The sequence below is a fragment of the Budorcas taxicolor genome, chromosome 6 (genome assembly GCF_023091745.1).
Source record: "Budorcas taxicolor isolate Tak-1 chromosome 6, Takin1.1, whole genome shotgun sequence".
NCBI lineage: Eukaryota > Metazoa > Chordata > Mammalia > Artiodactyla > Bovidae > Budorcas > Budorcas taxicolor.
In genome coordinates this window covers 89,384,459-89,404,653 of record NC_068915.1, presented here as the reverse complement: position 1 = coordinate 89,404,653, position 20,195 = coordinate 89,384,459, and the positions used below count along the sequence as shown (strand labels likewise).

General features: G+C 37.4%; 1 protein-coding gene across 1 annotated transcript; it reads right to left on the bottom strand.

Moving 5' to 3' along the window:
* Positions 1-4,290: 4,290 nt before the first annotated feature.
* Positions 4,291-19,951, bottom strand: EREG (epiregulin). The gene is made up of 6 exons (XM_052641781.1): positions 19,872-19,951; positions 14,273-14,403; positions 9,910-9,996; positions 7,919-8,042; positions 6,421-6,570; positions 4,291-4,372 (listed from the first exon to the last, which is right to left on the bottom strand). The coding sequence occupies exons 1-6, from the start codon at positions 19,949-19,951 to the stop codon at positions 4,291-4,293; spliced, it is 654 nt and encodes a 217-aa protein (XP_052497741.1).
* Positions 19,952-20,195: the final 244 nt, after the last annotated feature.

Genomic DNA, 20,195 nt, shown 5'->3' with positions numbered 1-20,195 from the left:
GACTGGCAGGCTTCCATCCATAGGGTCGCAAAGAGTTGGACATGATTGAAGCAACTTAGCACGTATGCATGTAGAGAAAAAGTTCCAAAATTAAGAGCTTGGGCGGACTCTAGCATCTACAAATCAGTGGTGGAAGACAGATTTTAGGGAAGATCAAGGATGAGACTGAAAACAGGTTGACAACCAGATGAGGAGGGCACCTTGGAAGTGTTTCAAGGAGTTCTTTTCCTTACTTAACCTTGTGGGTTCTCAGACTTTGAATAGAATCAGTCTGATGGTTCTGTGAGATCTCAAGAAATTCATTTTATAGAAATTTCTGTTTGTCCCCCACAAAATTTCAAATTAAATCTCACACTCACTCCACGTGATGGTCTGTTCTGCTGCCCCTGACATGAACCAGGTGCTAAGTCACTATAGTCATGTCTGACTCTGTGACCCTACGGACTATAGCCAGCCAGGCTCCTCTGTCCCTGGGATTTCCCAGGCAAGAATACTGGAGTGGGTTGCCATTTCTTTCTCCAGGGGACCTTCCTGGTCCACAGATGTAACCTGAGTCTCTTATGTCTCCTGCATTGGGGGGCAGGTTCTTTAACACTAGCACCACCATGGCCAGAGCTGCAGTGGAACTGGGGACCAGAAGACCTTGTTTCTCACCCCAGCTTCATCTTTTACTACCAACTGTGACCCTGGACAGATTGGTTGATCCCCTTGTAAAATGGTCAGAGCTATGCCTCCCTGCCCTATCCAGAGACTTATGAAGTGGTCCAAGGAGCCAATAAAAGACAAAGCATGCTATAGATTGTTGAAACGTGTACTTCAGAAGGTGTTACTGTGACAGAGGTTCAGAGGGTCAGTGTTTCCTGCTGTGGGCTGGTGTGTGTGCTTGATCATGTCCTACTCTTTGCAACCTTGTGGTCTGAAGCCCACCAGGCTCCTCTGTCCATGGAATCTTCCAGGCAAAAATACTGGAGTGGGATCCCCTACTCCAGGGGATCTTCCAGACCTAGGGATTGAATCTGTGTCTCCTGCATCTCCTGCATTAGCAGGCAGATTCTTTACCACTGAGCCACCTGGGAAGGCCTGGGAAAACCCAAACTTTTGGTTGGCAGATGCTGAGGGAATCATGGGACATGCTTCTGTCTGATGCATCCTTTCAAAAGTTATTTCTCAGTAGGATATTTATTCTTCTTAAAAATTTTTATTGGGCTATAGTTGTTTCACAATTTTGTGTTAGTTTCTGCTGCACAACGAAGTTAATCAGTCATATGTGTACACATATGCCCTCTCTCTTGGACCTTTCTGCCGTCCCCCAGCCCACCCATCTAGGTCATCACAGAGCAGTGAGCTGAGTTGCGCATGGTATACGGCAACTACTCTCTAAAAATATTATTTCAAAATGTACTAACATGTAGAATTTTATAATTAATGTAATTCCTTGCATTTCAAAGAAATTTTATATTATGGTAGGCCATAATCTATGATAAATTTGTACAGTGCTTTCCCAAACTAAAACCAATGTCTTTAAACACATTATAGTTCTATCACTGCTTTTAAGCCCTTTAATGTAGTATGGAAAAACAAGAGACTAAATCAATCAATGACATTTTTAATGCAAGGTGTTTCATGCATTTTTATTTTTCAATTTTGTTTTTTTCCAGTTTCCAACAAAAAATAAATAAAAATTAATAATATCCTGTGAAGTATCTATAGTCTCCTTCAATATCTTAAGGTACACAATTATCAAAGCTGATATTGAACACAAACAAATTGATACAATTCAGTACTCTGATAAAATTCATTGTCAAATAAGTTACTTTAAACTGCATGTGATACAACTGTATGTTCTATAGCATCTTTAATATAAACTGTATACCAAAATGGCTCTTCAAACTTAAAAAGTGCAATTACGGAGTGCAAAAAAAGCAGAGAGAAATTCACTATCTTACATTTAACCTCATCCAACTTGAATAACAGGCATGTTTTAGATAAAACTATTCTTCAGTCAAAACATTAAATTTACTCAAGCAACACTGTTTATATAAAAGTTGTTACACCCCTTTTCCCCATAGGAATAAGAGTAGAAAAAAATCAGAAATTATTGGACAGCAAGTTAAACACATTTTTTCCCAAAAGTCTACATACTGACTGTTGCAGCAAAAATGGCAAAATGGATCAGACATGAGTTTTTAAAAACTGCATTACTGGATTCAACAGAAATTAGAAGCTAGTATCATGTATTTGGTACACAGAAATTGATCTGACACCTCAAAGCAGTTGAATTTAACTAAACTTCTTCTCAGGACTCAAAAATAAAAATCTGTCCTCCCAATGCACCATCTCTCTCCTTGCTTTGACTTTGGCAGAGAGATAAGAACAAAGAATGTCCAAAAGAACAGTGGCATTTGATTATATTTTAAATATTTAATATATTACACAAATCTTGATCGTGAGGTTTCCTTTAGCATCAATCTTAGACTCTCTTTAGTTATAGAGTATGTCTACTGGGTTACTGTGTTGTCTTGGTGGGAAGCCACAAACTAGGTATTTATGCATTGGTTTGCATTTAGTCTCAATACATTAGATATAGATAGATCTTTCTAGAAATATATATAGTGAGAAATTTGTAAAATAAGGAAGATAGACTAAATATGAGCCAAATTCTTTCATTGTTTGTAAGAAACATGAGCTAATAGCAATGGTTTTTTAATGTTTGCCCAGCATTATCTTCATTAAAACATTTTAAAAATTAATTTTTACCCATCAAACCAATCTGTGTCCTATCTTTTTTATTATTTAATATCAAATTATAAATAAAAATTTAACTTTTACAGGGGCTAGTGTTTAATCTTTATTTAAGCATCCTTAAATAAAGATTTAACATCCCAAACCACTTACAATTAATTATGTAATATGAATTGAAATGCTCAAGATAAACCAATATGACTCCTTTTCGTAACAAAATAAATGGATTTCAGATGATTTCTTGGTTTGTCAATAAATTTTTTTGAAACAATCAATATCACTCAAAATAAGCAGACCTCTCTTACATACAGTAGATGTCAATAAGGATGTGTAAGATTAAAAACATATTCTTATACAGCATATTTGACTTCAGCTATATTAGTGGGAAACAGAAACATGCTTTTAGATCTCTTTAGACCATATATGGAATAACTGTCTTATATTATACTTTAAAATAACACTTAGTCCATCAAATTTTGGACTAATTTAATTGTAGAATTCTTCAGCAAAGTTCATATAGAAATAAATACTCTTCAAAAAAGAAGCACAAATTTTGGCTTCATGTGTGGACTTTTTTATTAGTTCATGAGCAACAGTTACCTAGCATAAATGTACTGAAAAAAAAAAAGAGGACATTGTGAAGCTATACATAAAATTACATAAAAGATGGTAAAAGTTTTATCAATTCATTTTCTTAAGGAAAATCTATTAGATTAGCAGTCCCCAACCTTTTCGGCTCCAGGGATGGGTTTTGTGGAAGACTATTTTCCTATGCACCAGGGAGAAGTGAGTGATGGGGAGAGGCTGTAAATACAGATGAAGCTTTGCTTGCTTGCCTGCCACTCACCTTCAGATGTGTGGCCCATTCCTAACCAGCTGTGGACTGGGAGCAGTCTGTGGCCGGGGGTTGGAGACCCCTGTATTAGATGGATGACTAATATCCATAGGAGTTGTGAATGGGCGTAGAGAATTGCACACCATCCTTCCACGCAGTAAACAGTGAGGATGTGTGAGTGGAGGGAGCAGAGGGCGTAGTGTTTAGCCCAAGATCTATATTTGCTTCTCCCCAGTTCCCATAGCATTACTGTTTCAAAGCATGGCACAGTGGTGCCAACTCAAACACCAAACTCTGATATAGTCAAACCAATTATCATTGATTCGAGGAGTAGAAAAATATATTAAATTGGTTTGACCATATTTTCGGCTTATAGAAATCTGTCACACGCTTACACCTTCTCAACAGTGAACTGGGCATTGCTCACTCCTATGTACTGTACACCAGGCAAAAAAGTTTTCAGTAAAGCATGTAGCCCAGAAAAGGATTTCTTACAAAAATATCCACTTTCCTTCTATATTAAATATTTTTTGTACATTATACATTAGCAATCTGTTAAAAATAAAACAAAAATAAAAACTTTTCTTAGCATATTAAAAAATACATCATTGTTGACTTAACATATGACCCCACATAAATATTATTAATAAAATAAGAATATTAACATAACCAGGCATGCAGTGCATTCCTGCCCATAAGCTTAATGGCACCATTCAGACTTGCGGCAATGCTGGATCCCCTGAGGTCACTCTTTCATATTCCTTCTTGGGTTCTTTACTTTTTCGATTTCTGTACCTAGAAATATTCAGAAATGAAATCATTAGCAATGTAGTTAACGGTAATAAAAGTAAAGTATGCTAACAAAAGAAACAAATACTTGGACTCTAAAGGTACTTTAGCACGGTGCTTCCAAAATGACACAGGTAACCAGGTTTAGGCCGAAGGTGAGAAAAGAGGGAGGGGGCAAGGAGTAGTTTCCCTGGACAAATAATTTTGGGAGGAAATGGTGAAATGCAGTTAAAGAACTTCTCAGAGGAGATGGTCATGAAAATTGTAAAATTCCAGGACAGCATGTGACCACATTTAATCCTGGACTGTTATCATTTTTTTCTTTTTCTCTGTCTTCTCTTCCCTTTTTCTTCCTTCTTTCCTTATTACAAATAAGAAAAAAAGTACAAATACTTTGAATATCACTATTGTATTCTACCTATCATTTTGATGTAATGTTATCACCAATAAAAATTAAAATAACATTTATCAGGCAATTACTACGTGACTGACAATGTTTTAAGTGCTATATATTCATTTTTTATTTTATCCTTACACTTAGCATTATCAACCTCATTTTACAGATGAAAAAAGTAAAGTAAAATGGATTACATAACCTGGCAAGTTCTCCTAGCTAGGATTCATAAATCTAGTGGTTCAGAATCTTCATTCACTCATTCATTAAAGCTTCATTCATTCATTAAAGCTATCTACCTAATATTTTGAGTTCATTTTCTACCCATTTTGAAGATGAATCATGTAGACTTAAGGAAACTGCATAATGTTTTTGCTTAGTTGAAAACCACAATTAGGAAAACCTTTGTTTAACCTTGATCTGGCTACTTGTCAACTAGACAAGCCAGGGCATATCAATTCACCTCTCTGGGTCTCACTCTCTCATCTTTCGAAAAGAAAGAATTGTAGTTAAACACCTTTCAGGTGTGTTTCAGTTGTAATAATATTCAGTTATGTGATCGTGACTAATTAAAAAGGTATTATAATAATTTGATGAATACTTAGAAGTAAACACGAACCAAATAAATTTAATCTTGTAGTAACATTTTTGGAGCTTCAAAAGTAGAAGTGCATTATTTTCAGCAAAAATAAAATAAAATTCACTCAAATGTAGACTGAAAAATTTGTAGCCCTTCCAAAGTAAGAAGGATTTCATGGAGACATTTTAAAGGCAGCTACTATTAAGTAGGGCTTCCCAGGTGGCATGGTGGTAAAGAGCCAGCCTGCCAATGCAGGAAACTCAAGAGACTCAGTTTTGATTCCTGGATCAGGATGTTCCCTCGCAGTAGGAAATGACAACCCGCTCCAGTATTCTTGCATGGAAAAGTCCATGGACAGAGGAGCCTGGCAAGCTACAGTCCATGGGGTCTCAAAGAGTTGGATAAGACTGAACACACACACTATTTAAGTCATACTATTCCTGATACTAACCTTAAAAAACAGCCAATCTGATATCAGATTTTCAAAAGTTTCAATGCCCACTCAGTTATCAGCATATATCAGTACAGAACTATACACGAAGATGGAGTGTTGAAGATGGAATTTTAAGGGACTGGCATGAACCAATTTTTAAAAGTAACTCTTACAATTATCTGGATACTCGTTTCTACTAGTCTGTCTTAAATTTTAAGATCCTAAGCCTCTGGGGTTATTAATTTACAAGGTATATTTTATGAAATACAAACTTCAATCTAATAAATTGAATTCAAGTGGCTAAATTTAACATTGGCATGATGCCTTATGATTTACTTTTGCATGTGTTATACTCAATACTGACAGTAATCCTGTCATTAATGTGAATAAGGATTTCTATTTGTATTTTATAAAGGAAGGAACTGATACTCTTAGTTTAAGTTGTATAAGGTCACAAAGGTAATAAATAACAGAGCCCCAAACAGAGTCAAGTCCAGATGTTCTGCTGCTGAAACTTCCTTAAAAATATCTTTAGTGCAGAGTCTGTCTTTTCCCACTAAATAATACTTTGCCATATTTTTACCCAGTTTGTGTGTCTTGTATAAAGGTAATTTACAAAAGAAGAGTGTTAAAAAACACTGGCTTACCATCTGCAGAAGTAGTATATGGAACCAGCAACTATGACAAGGAACAAGATAACAAGAATCACAGTCAAAGCCACATATTCTTTGCTCAGAGGTTTTTGGACGGTTAAAAAGAAATGCTCACACCGGACACCAGTGTAACCCACTTCACACCTAAAGGACAATGGGAGAGAAAGATCAATTATTTTTGGAGCATTACTCAGCCATTAAAAAGAATACATTTGAATCAGTTCTAATGAGGTGGATGAAACTAGAGCCTATTATACAGAGTGAAGTAAGACAGAAAGAAAAACACCAATACAGTATCCTAATGCATATATATTGAATTTAGAAAGATGGTAACGATAACCCTGTATGTGAGACAGCAAAAGAGACACAGATGTATAGAACAGTCTTTTGGACTCTGTGGGAGAGGGAGAGGGTGGGATGATTTGGGAGAGTGGCATTGAAACATGTATAATATCATATATGAATCGAATCACCAGTCCAGATTCAATGCATGATACTGGATGCTTGGGGCTGGTGCACTGGGATGACCCAGAGGGATGGTACAGGGAGGGAGGAGGGAGGGGGGTTCAGGATGGGGAACACGTGTATACCTGTGGCGGATTCATGTTGATGTATGGCAAAACCAATACAATATTGTAAAGTAATTAACCTCCAATTAAAATAAATAAATTTATATTAAAAAAAGAAATCTTGGTTCTGAATTAGTTTCATAAGAGGTCATCTCACACTATAATGCAAGATATCAACAAGGTCTGCCAAAAGTTGTAAAGATGAATTCAAAGACTGACCTGAAAGCTGGCCCAACTTTGATAAAAGAGCCCCATGAAGCTCTCAAAACTGTTATATTAAAATGATAGTCTGATTCAGCTGCCAATGTGGATGGTGTTTTGTAAGTTGTGTGGGTTTGAGGTGCTTTTTGTCTAAATCAGTGGAGTCAATGCTTGTAACAATAGCTGACATATAAGTCCAGTGAAAAGATTAAAAGTTGACCTGCTCTTGTGGTAAGTGTGAGAGGAAGATATCTGAAGCCCTCCCCACTCCACACCCCTGAAGTATCTGTATAATCTGATAACTACCATTTGTCCTACTATTTGTTCCCCAACGTAAAAGAAGGTGGCACCAGTGGTAAAGAACCCTCCTGCCAATGCAGAAGGCATAAGAGAGCTGGGTTCGATCCCTGGGTCAAGAAGATCCCCTGGAGAAGGGAATGGCTACCCATTCTGGTATTCTTGCCTGGAGAATCCCATGGACCGAGGAGCCTGGTGGGCTACAGTCCATAGGGTTGCAAAGAGTCAGATACAACTGAAGCGACTTAGCACACACAGCACAACTTAAAAGAAAAACTCAATAAAGTTTCTAATAGTAAATACAAATTGCATGCTAATAATACTAAAAACTGCAGCCCAGGGAAATAATAGAGTACTTATTAAGAAGATAAAAGAGAGACAATGTGGTTTTTTAAAATATTGCCTGTTTTTGTTTGGCACATTACCTGCAGTAATTTTCACTCATGTCTACCAGGTAGATACACTGTCCATGCAAACAGTAGCCATTCATGTCAGCACTGCACTTTGTTATTGACACTTGAGCCACACGTGGATTATCTTCAGTTTGAACTGTGAAAGAAAAGGAAAGTGGAATGTATTCTGTTACTTTCTTTGAAATAGTATCATCCTTTCATAATAGTAACCATTCTCAGGCATTTGTGGACAAAAAGTCACTTTAGTTATCATCCTCTCTAGACCAATAAGCAAAACACTGGATTCCCAAAGGAAAATGGACTAAACAAAATAAAAACTGGGAATAATAATTCTCAAAAGACAATGTTTAAGGTTAGAAAAGGTAAGTTGAAGGCACACACGAAAAATCATAATACTTTACGGTTATTCACTTATCCAAATAAGGGTGTCTAATTTTTTCAAGTAATTCTGACATTTACAAGCTGAATCCATTAATTTAAGACAGCTTAAATCTATAGCGGGTTTTAAGCCAACAAGACTTGTTTTGGTGTGCATTCTCTGGTAGCTCAGTTGGTAAAGGATCCGCCTGCAATGCTTGAGACTAGGGTTTGATCCCTGGGTCAGGAAGATCCCCTGGAGAAGGAAATGGCAACCCACTCCAGTATTCTTGCCTGGAAAGTCCCATGGAAGAACCTGACAGGCTACAGTCCTATTGGGTCAAAAGAATCAGACATGACTTATGACTAAACCACCATCCCAAACCCAAAATCAATCAAAGTCTCTAATGATAAGAGCTGAACATGACCTAAACAAACCCTGACTTATAAATGCCTTGGTTACACAAATACAACCATGAAAATAGTAGCCTCTTTAGAACAGCGCTACAACCTACATATAAAATTTACTTTAGAATATTTTATTAAGAGCTTTTTTTTTTTTTTTTTACAGTTTATTTACTATTTTTGCCATGTGGCATGTGGGATCTTAGTTCCCAAACCAGGGATTGAACCCATGCCCCCTGCAGTTGAAGCGTAGAGTCTTAACCATTGGACCACCAAGGAATCCCTAGAATGTTTTATTACTAAAATATTAAAGAATCTAAAATTTGAAGAATCTATATGAAATAATCAAACAAGGCATCTTGACTGTAATACTCTTGTTCAAATAGCCAAAAATAGGGAGCGAGGCAGACCAAACCTCTAGAGTATAGTGAGGAAGGACAAGAAAGGAGGTGTACTACTCTGGTTACTCAGAATAACTTTGAATTCAGTAACTCAGACTGAACATAAAGCAGATCTCTCCTGAACCATAGTCAGAGTCCTCTGGGGTCCAAAGGTAAGATTGCACCACTTATCTGTGTGCACGTATGCTAAGTTGCTTCAGTCGTGTCTGGCTCTTTGTGAGACTGTGGACCATAGCCCATCAGGTTCCTCTATCCATGGGATTTTCCAGGCAAGAATACTGGAGGGGGTTGCCATGCTCTTCTCCAGGGGATCTTCCCTACCCAGGGATCAAACCCACATCTCTTACATCTCCTGCATTGGCAGGCTACTTCTTTACCACTGATGCCACCTAAGCACAGTATTTGGGTTATATTAAGTACTCTATAGATAGTTTCTGAATGAATGCTGTAACTCAAAATAAAGGACATCATTTGTTCCTTTTACAAAAAAATAACAACGAAATACTTGATCTACTGTGTACAAAGCTCAAATTTGCCTATTTTGCCTGGGATCCAACCTCTCCCAATGGTTTCATAGCAAAGCTCTGAAATGATCAAAGGGAATCTGATTTTCTTTGTTCCCTCTCTTTAAGATCAAATCTTCACATACAACTAGATATCCGGTCCCTTTGCCTCCAGTTACTCCTTATATATAATTTTTCCAGATCATTGAGTTCTTTTGTTAATAGAGTAGCTATTCCCCCCTCTTTTTCCCACTATCTCTTATTTATAGTCTTTAAGTTTACATTTCTGTTAAGAATGCATAATTATTTGATGCAACATTGACAAAGCTGGGCTTACCTAATGCTGTGCAGTTATCTCCCGACTCTCCTGGGATACATGAAGGAATCACAGTTGTACTGAAGACTGCTTGAAGAAGATAGAAAACTATTTATGGAGAAAAACAAAATATATAACTAATGCTTCAAGAAAGAAACTCTGACCAGATTTCCACATAATTACAATATTTGCAGATTTCTTTTGATTATTTCAAGAATTTGATCCATCTAAACCCTGAAAGAAAATAATTCATGGAAACAGGTATATCACTGAAAATAAATGAACACCCAGCTCTGTGTCCCATGGTAAAAGCCTTGGCATTACATTCAGAGTTACAAACTTGACCTGCTCCAAACATTGCACAGTAACTTTTTCAAAGACCTGGTTTTAACATTTGATTTCTTAAGAAGCTTAGCAACTGGAAAATTTCCACCGTTTTACTTCATGATGTGTTCAGAGCAATGATCCAAAGTAGAACCTATCACAAAGAAGGCTTCAAATAAAACTCAGCTTCTATTTATGGTCACAATGAAATAGGACTCTCAACTGAAGATACATCAGTTGTTGATTTAAGTACCTAAGGTACTCTTTGTATTACACATGAAAATATTTATAGATTTTAATGAACAATATGTAATCTAAGTAAAGTCAGAACATATTTTATCCAATATGGGAAGGAATACACATGCTATATGAACCATACTGAGCCTTAGAATACAGCTTCTGTCATTCAATAAGAGATTAACAAGGTGTTTCATTGTGTGTCTCCCCTGAAAAGATAAACTTTGGGGAACTGGCACCAGGATGACTCAAGAAGTTTGTGAATTGCATGGAAGGAATAGGGAATTGCATGGAAAGAATAGGAAGAATCCTTTTAATTGCAGGAAGGTTTACTGCAGAGAGTTTTACTCTTCTTCTTAGGAGTCATGTATTTGCTCTTTAATCACTCGTTCCAGGTTATATGAGTAACTGTTATATAATAAACATTATTGGTGGTGGTGGTGGTGGTAGTAGTTGGCAGCAGTTGACATTTCTTGACCATGTACTATGTGTGGGCATCTAGATTTTTTTATGGTCTGAGCCACCAGGGAAGCCCCAAAAATACTGGAGTGGGTAGCCATTTTCTTCTCCAGGGGATCTTCCTGACCCAGGGATCGAACCTGAGAATCCAGCATCGCAGTACGATTCTTTACCGTCTGAGTCACCAGGGAAGCCCATCCTTACCTATACTATCTCTTTAATCCACCCAGTGACTCTCTGAAGAAGACATTACTGTTCTTCCCATTAGCCATATGAGAAAAGTGAGGCATAAAGAGTTTAAGTAACTTTCTTCAGAGTACACAGCAATGTTGTTTGTTGGCCACATTACAGAATTTGGAAACAGGCAATAACACTAGAGCATAATGGACATTACAGGGAATGAACTCAGCTAAATATAACTGAAGCAGAGTATTTAACGCCATAAAGAGGCAACAAAGCATGGTGGAAAGGCAATCCTGGGAGAAAACCTGAGCTATGCAATTTTGGACAAATTAATTAAATTCTCTGGATCTCAATTTCCCCAAATTATAGAGTCGGGGGAGAATTAAACGAAATGAGATTCATGAATGTTCCATGCCATTCAACAGCAAGCTTGTTTTTAGCATATGCACATGTGGATAGTGCCCTCTACCGGTTTATGCTGCTGCTACTGCTACGTCGCTTCAGTCGTGTCCGACTCTGCGACCCCAGAGACGGCAGCCCACTGGGCTTCTCTATCCCTGGGATTCTCCAGGAAGAATACTGGAGTGGGTTGCCATTTCCTTCTGCAATGCATGAAAGTGAAAAGTGAAAGTGAAGTCACTCAGTCGTGCACTCTTAGAGTGCACTCAGTCCGACTCTTAGCGACCCCATGGACTGCAGGCTACCAGGCTCCTCTGTCCATGGGATTTTCCAGGCAAGAGGACTGGAGTGGGTTGCCATCTACTGGTCTATAACAAGGTTATAAATCTCTCTGTACTTTGGTATTTTAAAGGATAATTATTCCATATAATAAAGAATTTTATTTTTTCACAATCAGAGGAGGTGTGTACATGTTAAGCAAATTGAGTATGATTTGGGTAAAACAGAAGCATCAGAGTTTGTAATTTCTTAATGTTTCAAACTTGACACTGATTATAATCCTGTGAAGTAGTTATGTTGACCTCAATAACTGCAGTGTAGTTAAATTAAATGTCTTATCCAAGACCAATTATCTAGAGATTATAGAAGATAAGGGTTAGGAGTACATCTTATGACACTGAGTCTCATAATCTTTCAGTGATTGAAAATATATTTTGGAAAGTTTAGAACTATCACCTCCCCGCTTCATATTTCTCCTACAATATAAATGATACTTTGATTGTCCTTACAGGGGGAAAAAAAAAATCTTTCTTAAATGACCAAAAAAAAAAAAAAAAGGCTAAAATTTGGATTCCACTGTCAGTTGAACAGAGATGGAAAAGGATAACTTTGTCCACACATTTTTTCAGGGGTGAATTAGCTAGAGTTTTATCCAAGCCAATATCATTCTACTTCTCGATATAATTTTGCCATAAACTTTCACTCGTAAAGAATTACTTCCTTTAATTTACACAATCTGCTCAACACAAGCTGGAGTTTTAAATGTGTGTTTTTACATCCCTGACATTCCGATTCCTCCACGGCTCTTCAACTGATGGAAGGAGATATTATCTATTCTCCTACTGCAAAAGGGCCGGCCAGGTCCACTGTGCAAATGCACATTTCTCTGAAAAGGATCGTTTCTTCATTCTTTGCAGAAATCAGACACTAGCCTTTCCTGTTCAGAACTGCTTACAAATGCAACCTGCAACTGTTATGATAAAATACAGCTAATTGCTCTGAGGTGTTGCTTATTAGTTGTTTTTTTTGTTTCTCAAAGGTTTTTCATATTGTTAGTTTTTCCACTGTTGGAAACTTTGTTCCAGTTGGTCAAGCCACAAGTGAAATATTTGTCTTTGTGAATTAAAGAATGTTCAGGGCAGGGCGTGCCTCCACAAAAACTGGGCTGTCCTAACCTGTGACGCTCCCTTGGACATAGTCCATCTCTCAAGATGGTTTCTATGAGACTTGGTACATTAATCCCACATCCGGGTATTTTATAGATGGAACTGTAAATGATTTTAAGTGTAGTTCTCAAATGACAGTGTTTAGATTACACTTTAATCATAGATATATGTAGTCAATGAACTACTGTGTTCAATTCTTATGTGAGCTCAGTCGTGTCTGACTCTTTGCGACCCCATGGACTATAGCCGGCCAGGCTCCTCTGTCCATGGAATTTTCCAGGCCAGAATACTGGAGTGGGTTGCAGTTTCCTTCTCCAGGGGATCTTTCCAATGACCCAGGGATAAGACACGCATCTTTTGTGTCTCCTGCTCTGGCACACAGATTCTTTACCACTAGCACCACTTGGGAAGAATTACCAAAATTGGTTCTAAGTGAACTACCAAAATTGGTTCTAAATCATGTGTTCACCCACACAGCTTTATTGCTTCAAAAGTGGTTTTCAAGCTTTCCTCAACCTCACATTTAGCCCAGGGCCTTGCAAAAAGGGGTAAAGGAATTGTGGGGAGCGATCAAAAGATTGGAAAAGTTAACCCATGGAGAATTTTAACATCCAGCATTCATATCCAATTATAAATCACTACTCATTAAAGTCATACAGAGATACATGCTGAAGTCTTATCTGTATATTTCCTTAATCTTTCAGTTTTTCATGACTTTAGTGTTAATTGAACATAATGATCTTTCTCTAGGTCAACTGCAAATCTTATATTTGAATTTTTGATCTTGACCATGGGTCCCTGCTGAGAAAATACAACCCTATGATATTATTTGGATATAGAGTTTGGATAATGCCAGCAAACAGATTGGTGGCCAGCCCTACATTGGTAACTATGATACAGAGGAATTCCACGCTAAATGGTAATTTGTAAACACAAAATTAGCCATTGGAACTTCTATGTCAATAATGTTATGAAAACAAAACTGTCTTTGGAGCCCATTATTTCTGTCCAATTTCCAAATGGGTTTCAGGAATTTAAAGCTCACCTATTCATCTACCTTCACCTTTCAGAGATTTGTTTCAGTGAAATCTCAAATATGCCAGCAGGAAGTGGCACCTGTGACTCACAGGATACAAATCACCTCTACTCTGTGAGTCAGGGCTGAGCCTACACCTTACACAATACTGGGGACAGCAAGTGGGAGAGGCTGAGTGCCATCACCCCATTGGGGGTGGGGGGGGGGCAAATGTCCTGGGCCATGGGGCATTAAGTGAAAAGCACATGCCTGACCTTCAGAAGGAATGCTACAGGTAGAAAACGTCCCTTTTATTGCATACGGTTTCCTTTGTCCTTGCTTCCTTCTGGCCACACTGAGGGGCCATCTAGATGGAGACTGAGATTTGGTGACTGGTTAACCAAGCCTATTCTGCGATCATCAACTGCAATTCTCAGAGATAAAATGACTCTCCTGAATAGCAATCAAGTCAAATAAAAATGACCCAAAATAAAATGAGATGGGTTACAGAATGAAAAGAATGCACCTTATTTTCCTAATTTAACCTTTTAGGATATTTAGACCAGAACAGCAAACTCATTATGAATCATAGTAATTGCCCAGCCCAAACAGGCAGCAAAATCCTCTTTGTTCACACTTCTGCTTGGTCACATGCCTACCTACTCACAAGACTGTTAGTTTTCTACCTTCTTCCAGGGCAGTCTGTAATTTTAGGATTTGTCTTTAACATACTAGGCTTGTTAGGTCTTGTATACTTTCTTTCAAGGAGTGAATATGCCTTCATCATTTCCAGATGTCTTTTTGTCTTAAATTCCACTATTAGATAAAGTTAAAATAACTGTAAGTTCTGTTACCACATCAGACACTGAAAAGACCTACTGAAAGTACTTTCTAGTAACAGCCTATTTCTCAGAGAATAGCATATATAATAGTATATACATATCATAATGTATATCTATATAGCATAAACCTTGCTTCCTGCCAGCAATCATCTTCTTTCTACAGCTTTTAATGTTAACTTTACCACTAAGAATCATTAAAAAGTAAATGTAAAAGCCAACAGTAACTATTTAGATAAAAACAGGATAACAGAATGAAACCAGAGGTTGATATAATGACAGATTACAAATAAGTCTTTAATTTTGAATTTCAAATACAGCCATAAGATCTTCCTTGTAAAGTGTCAAGAGAAGATGTAATAGGCCATAGTTTTCAGTTCAGAGACATTAAATAACTCTTCAATTCTGGCAGTAATTTCTAAATCATACTTCAAAATGCTCATATATTTTGGTTATCATACAATACTATACTTAAAACTATTCAAATCAAGAATCATGTGTCAAAATATGAAACTAGAGCTTATTTTATCATAAAAATGGATTTAAAGCTGTCTATCTTATTCATAATGGAAATGTTCTCATAATATAGGAGAAAGCATATCAATTACTGAATAAAGTATACAATTTGTACTAATCTGGATGTTTCGAAATTTTGTAACTTAAGAGCTCTAAACGTGCAACCTCTAAAACCAAAGATTCATCTCTAGGGTATTATTTCAAATTATCTATTGAAAATGTATTTTTTTCTTCAAGATAATATTTCACAGAAGATCCTTTTAGCACCTTTTCTATCTTTACCCCCTTCCATCTTGCTTCTTACATGTATCCCCATTGATTCAATTCAGAAATTTAAATTGCTATTACATTATTGTCTCAAAAGAAAAATCTTCTAAAGGAGAAACAGTTTGGATAAGTGTGTGCCATTTGCCTTTTCTTCCTTCCTTACAGTCATATTTATTGTGGCCTACAACTTTGAAAACTTAACATTTTTAGAAGCATACTAACTATTGTTATTATTCATTCTTTACAGAAGCCCATTGCCAAAAATGAATTTGCAAAAGGATAGTGTTTTCATCAGTATGTATCAAAAAAAAGAAAGGAAAGAGGAGAAAATAAGTACATAAAAGATAATTTTAAAAGCCTTAAGGCTAATTACATTTCATTCCAAGAATCTGTGTGATGCACCTAGCATAATGGGAGCTGCTAAGAAATTTTATTTTGTGAAAATATATTTTTTGGTTAACATTGGAGACTTCAACTTTTGTGCAAAGCATATGTGCATCCTTAGCATAAAAGAAGGGTGGGAAGGGCTTAGTTACACTTGATAAACGAGAGGGAAGGAAAGCAACTTAACTTCTACTAACTTTTTAGTAATTATCTGTTTCTAATAATATTTGTTCAACAAATATCTACCAAGAGACTTCTATATGCATGATACTGAACAAGATGCTGAAAAGTAAACTGATGCAAAGGGCATAGCTTCTGTTCTAAGTAGAGGCGAGATCCCAGGTGGTGGTGAGGGAAGGAGTAACTTCATAGATGATACCACGTTTCTGACCAGAAAATACCAAGGAAGGTGGTGCCATTAAAAGAGTAGATAACATAGGCAAGACAGCAGATTTGTGGCAGTGTTTGCAGCTAGCAGACATGAAGGAGGACATAACGAATGAAGGAATCTGGGTCTGAAGTTCATATATCATTTATTTATACGAGGTACCTGGGGAAAAAGATCTTGAGTAAAAGAATAGGAATGGAATTGACAGGATCTATTTGAAAGTCTTATAAGGAAATACTACCTTTAAAAGATAGAAGTCATTCAAATGTTCCAAGGGAAAAAGTATGGAATGGAAAATCATAGAACTTTGGAAATAGGTGACAAGGAGTGGATAGAAATGACCAAGGAAATTGGAGGAAAAAGGAAAGTTCAGTCTTGCGGGAGTCAAGAGAACTGAATTATGAAAGGAGGCATGGGGTGGTTAGCAATGCAATGATTGGAGAAAGAATGAATGACTGCATCATAAACAAGATTCATCATTATTCAGGGAAAATGGTATTAAATTGGCAATAAAACTTGCTAAGTTGATTTTTTTAACGTCAGAATTGCTTTCATATCTGCAATGAGATTACCATTAACATGAATTTTATTTGTCTTAGTAACTCAAGCACTGATTATTCGAACTGCAACTTAGGAGCGGCAATGTTTCCTAGCAATGGAAAACGTCAGCTTGTGCTTCTCACCCCGGAGTAATTTTGCCAACCAGAGACATTTAGCAACGTGGGAAATATTTTGGGTTGTCACATCCAGAGCTGCTACTGACATCTAGTGGGTAGAGACCAGGATTGCTGCTAAATGCCCTGCAATGCATAGAACAGTCCACAACATAGAACTATCCAGTCCATAGTGTAAATAGACCCAAGGCTGGAAAACCCTCCCGGCAGATCCATGAGGTATGGAGCTAGTTCTAGCTCAGAGACTCTTTATCTCACTGCCGCTAGGTTTCCTTTATCTCTGAAAATATCACCGGGGAGCAGGGTGGAGTAGGAGAGAGAGAATTTAGATTAGATTAAGGTTACTCTCATTTCTAAAATAATACTTTTTCTTGCTGATTATCCATCATTCATTATCCATCATTGCCCTATCTCCCTCCCTCCCTCTCTCTCTCTCTCACACACAAATACACGTATACACACATCCATCCACACACACACAGTGCTGATACACTTAAATTTTGTTAGGCATACTGTCATTGAATACAGACTACATTGAGATAGAAATGGGGAAAACAAGGAAGAAAAAGTGTTCAGCTTTATTATTAAACAATTGAATTTTCAAAAACTATTGTTCTGCCAAAATATTTGACTTTGCAAGCACATTTTCAAAGAACAGCTGTCTGAGTCAAAACAGAGTGCTAAGAACCCTAAATAGAGCACCATTCTCATCATCCCTCCAATGATAGTCATTGACTGGTTAACATAAGTCTGTTACAATGTGAATGACAAAAGCTGAGCATCAGTAAGGAAAGACAGGGCGGGATACACGCTTACAGTGTGATAACAAAAGAGTAGGATAGGAGGATTCAGAGAGAAGCAAAGCGGTAGGGGGCGGGGAGCGGTGCGGGGGGGCCCGCCAGGCAGACTGCACATTAATTTCCCAGTGGTGAGAGAAAGATGGAGGGAGGTATCAGAGAAGCCCTGATATTTTTCTTCAGTCTTAAAGGATGAGTAGAACTTTCACCAAAAGTGAAGTGAATTGGGAGCATCCACAGTAGATGGCACACCATATTTTAAAAAGGAGCCTTACATGCTGTGTAACTCCTTTTAAAGTGTGTCTTGTCATTTATAAACTGGGAAAAATAATGCCTCTCCTGGCTAAAAGGGAGTTACAAAGATCAAATGAGGCATTTTCCTAAAACAACACTTACTACTACGGATAACAACGCTAACTTTAAAACTGTTTCTCTGTTATTTTTAATATTATGATATTTATAACATCCATATACAATAACCTAACATCATAGTCATTATAATCTCCATTTTACAGATGAGAAAGCTCAAGGAGGAATAAATCTTTCCAAAAGCATGAAATAAAAGAAGCAGGATGTGAAACTGCATTCTATATATTATGTCTCAATGCAAAACTGTAAAGTATGATACACACGTGTGTATATAAACTTATACATATACACATTTATTCATACATACGAGAAAGAGAGACTTTTCCCCTTATCCTGAGGATTTTCAAAAAGATTTGTATTTCACTTAACTTTCATTCCTCAAGTTTAAAATTCAGGCTTTTAGACCTAAATAATTGAGCTAACTTTTTTTCTGGACAATTATCAAGCTATCTTGGGTATTATTAACAGTATCCTAGTTAATGCTTTAACCTAGAATGCCACTGAAACTTTATTTGCCCTGAAACCAGACATCCAGCCTTAACATAAACTGCATCGCCAGAGGACACTGAGTCTGTTGTGTTACTTCATTTTCCAAAGGTTCCAGAACTGCCATATGAAGGCAATGGCTGTCAGGGTGCTCCTCCCTGAGGAGCTGTCCTATTATGGCTTTGAGGAGTCTTCCCATTGTCTTCGGAAGGAATGTCTCCAACAGCAGTTACAGCCATGGGAATTTGCATAGGCCTATATTCAGAGTGGAGACTGGCAGATGAGGGGACCACACCTAAATTTACAGTCCCTTCAGAGAGGATTTCCTACATGACAGTTGCATCTCCTGGGTGATCGTTCACCAGGAAATGGGAGATTCCTGGGCAAAAATGAACAGAAGACATTCAAATTCAAGTTTTCCAAAGTGACTATGGGACCATTGCACTTTTTTAAAAAAACCAGATAAGCAGGTCTATTTTCTCACTGTTAATAAAGTACGCTGCGATTCCAGCTTGATCCCTTGTCAATATTACATTCAGTTCACAACATTGTGAATGATCCAGGGAATAAAAAGAATGTGGGTTTCCTTCTCCCTGACTGCTTTACTTAACATACATCTAGGAAACTATAAAAATAGAAACAAAGGTCTCAGTCAACTGACGTCAATGATTGCTTCATAATAAAGTCATTTCCTGGGTATTAAAAATGCTGAATATAGGTTAAGTAAAAATGTAACATATCTGAGCAGAGCTTTAAGAAATAATCTCATCTTTTCTGTGCATGGTTTTTTGAGTGATACCATCAGGTACCATTTTTGCACATATGCTAGTACCCATAACAGGTCCTAAGCTCTGCAGCAATCCCCACACTACTCTAGGACTTCTCTATTAGAACCAGTTACTTTATTATGCTCCTGATAACTAACTCTGAAAACCTCTGGCTCTTTACACATTGACCCAGAATGACCTTGACATTTGCTGTCTCTAAGTCCTTTTAAGGTATCTGACATCACTGAACCTTGGTTTCTCCATTTGTCAAACTGGGCTAATCATCTATACCTCATATAGTTAGTTTAAGGAGTAAAGGATACATGGAAAAATACATGTATCACCTCACACACAACATGGTTAGTTCACAGGAGGCATCTGCCTTCCCAGAGCCTGGATTTGGGTCTCAGGGCTGAACCACACACCCCAATTACCCAAGTTGCTTATATGGCAAGATGATGCGGAAGGCAGCTAGGGTGCCTGGGTCAAAAGCCAGACCGGAGAGGCCTGTCATCGTGTTTCTGCCTGCGATGTGTCATCTCAGGTTGTGCCAACACCAGGCAGCTCATAAACTCTCAGGGTCAAAAGGAAAGCTCTAAGGCAAGCCATTGCCTCACTGAGATCTATGCTTCTCAGATTTCAAGAAAGAATGTTTATTCTGTCAATTCTCTATCATTGTGCAATGAAGTATGGATAAATTGTCTTGGATCTGTCGTTCAGGAGCATGCTCAAAAGCCCATTTAGGTATCCTTGAACAC

Bases quoted from the DNA above. Each gene is read 5' to 3' on its own strand.
- EREG (XM_052641781.1), bottom strand. From the start codon at position 19,951: ATGACAGGCCTCTCCGGTCTGGCTTTTGACCCAGGCACCCTAGCTGCC. The intron at 6,571-7,918 runs GTAATGTGCCAA...ATTGTCCTTTAG, and splicing joins ATGAGTGAAAATTACTGCAG to GTGTGAAGTGGGTTACACTG. The intron at 4,373-6,420 runs GTAAGCCAGTGT...GAATATTTCTAG, and splicing joins ATATACTACTTCTGCAGATG to GTACAGAAATCGAAAAAGTA.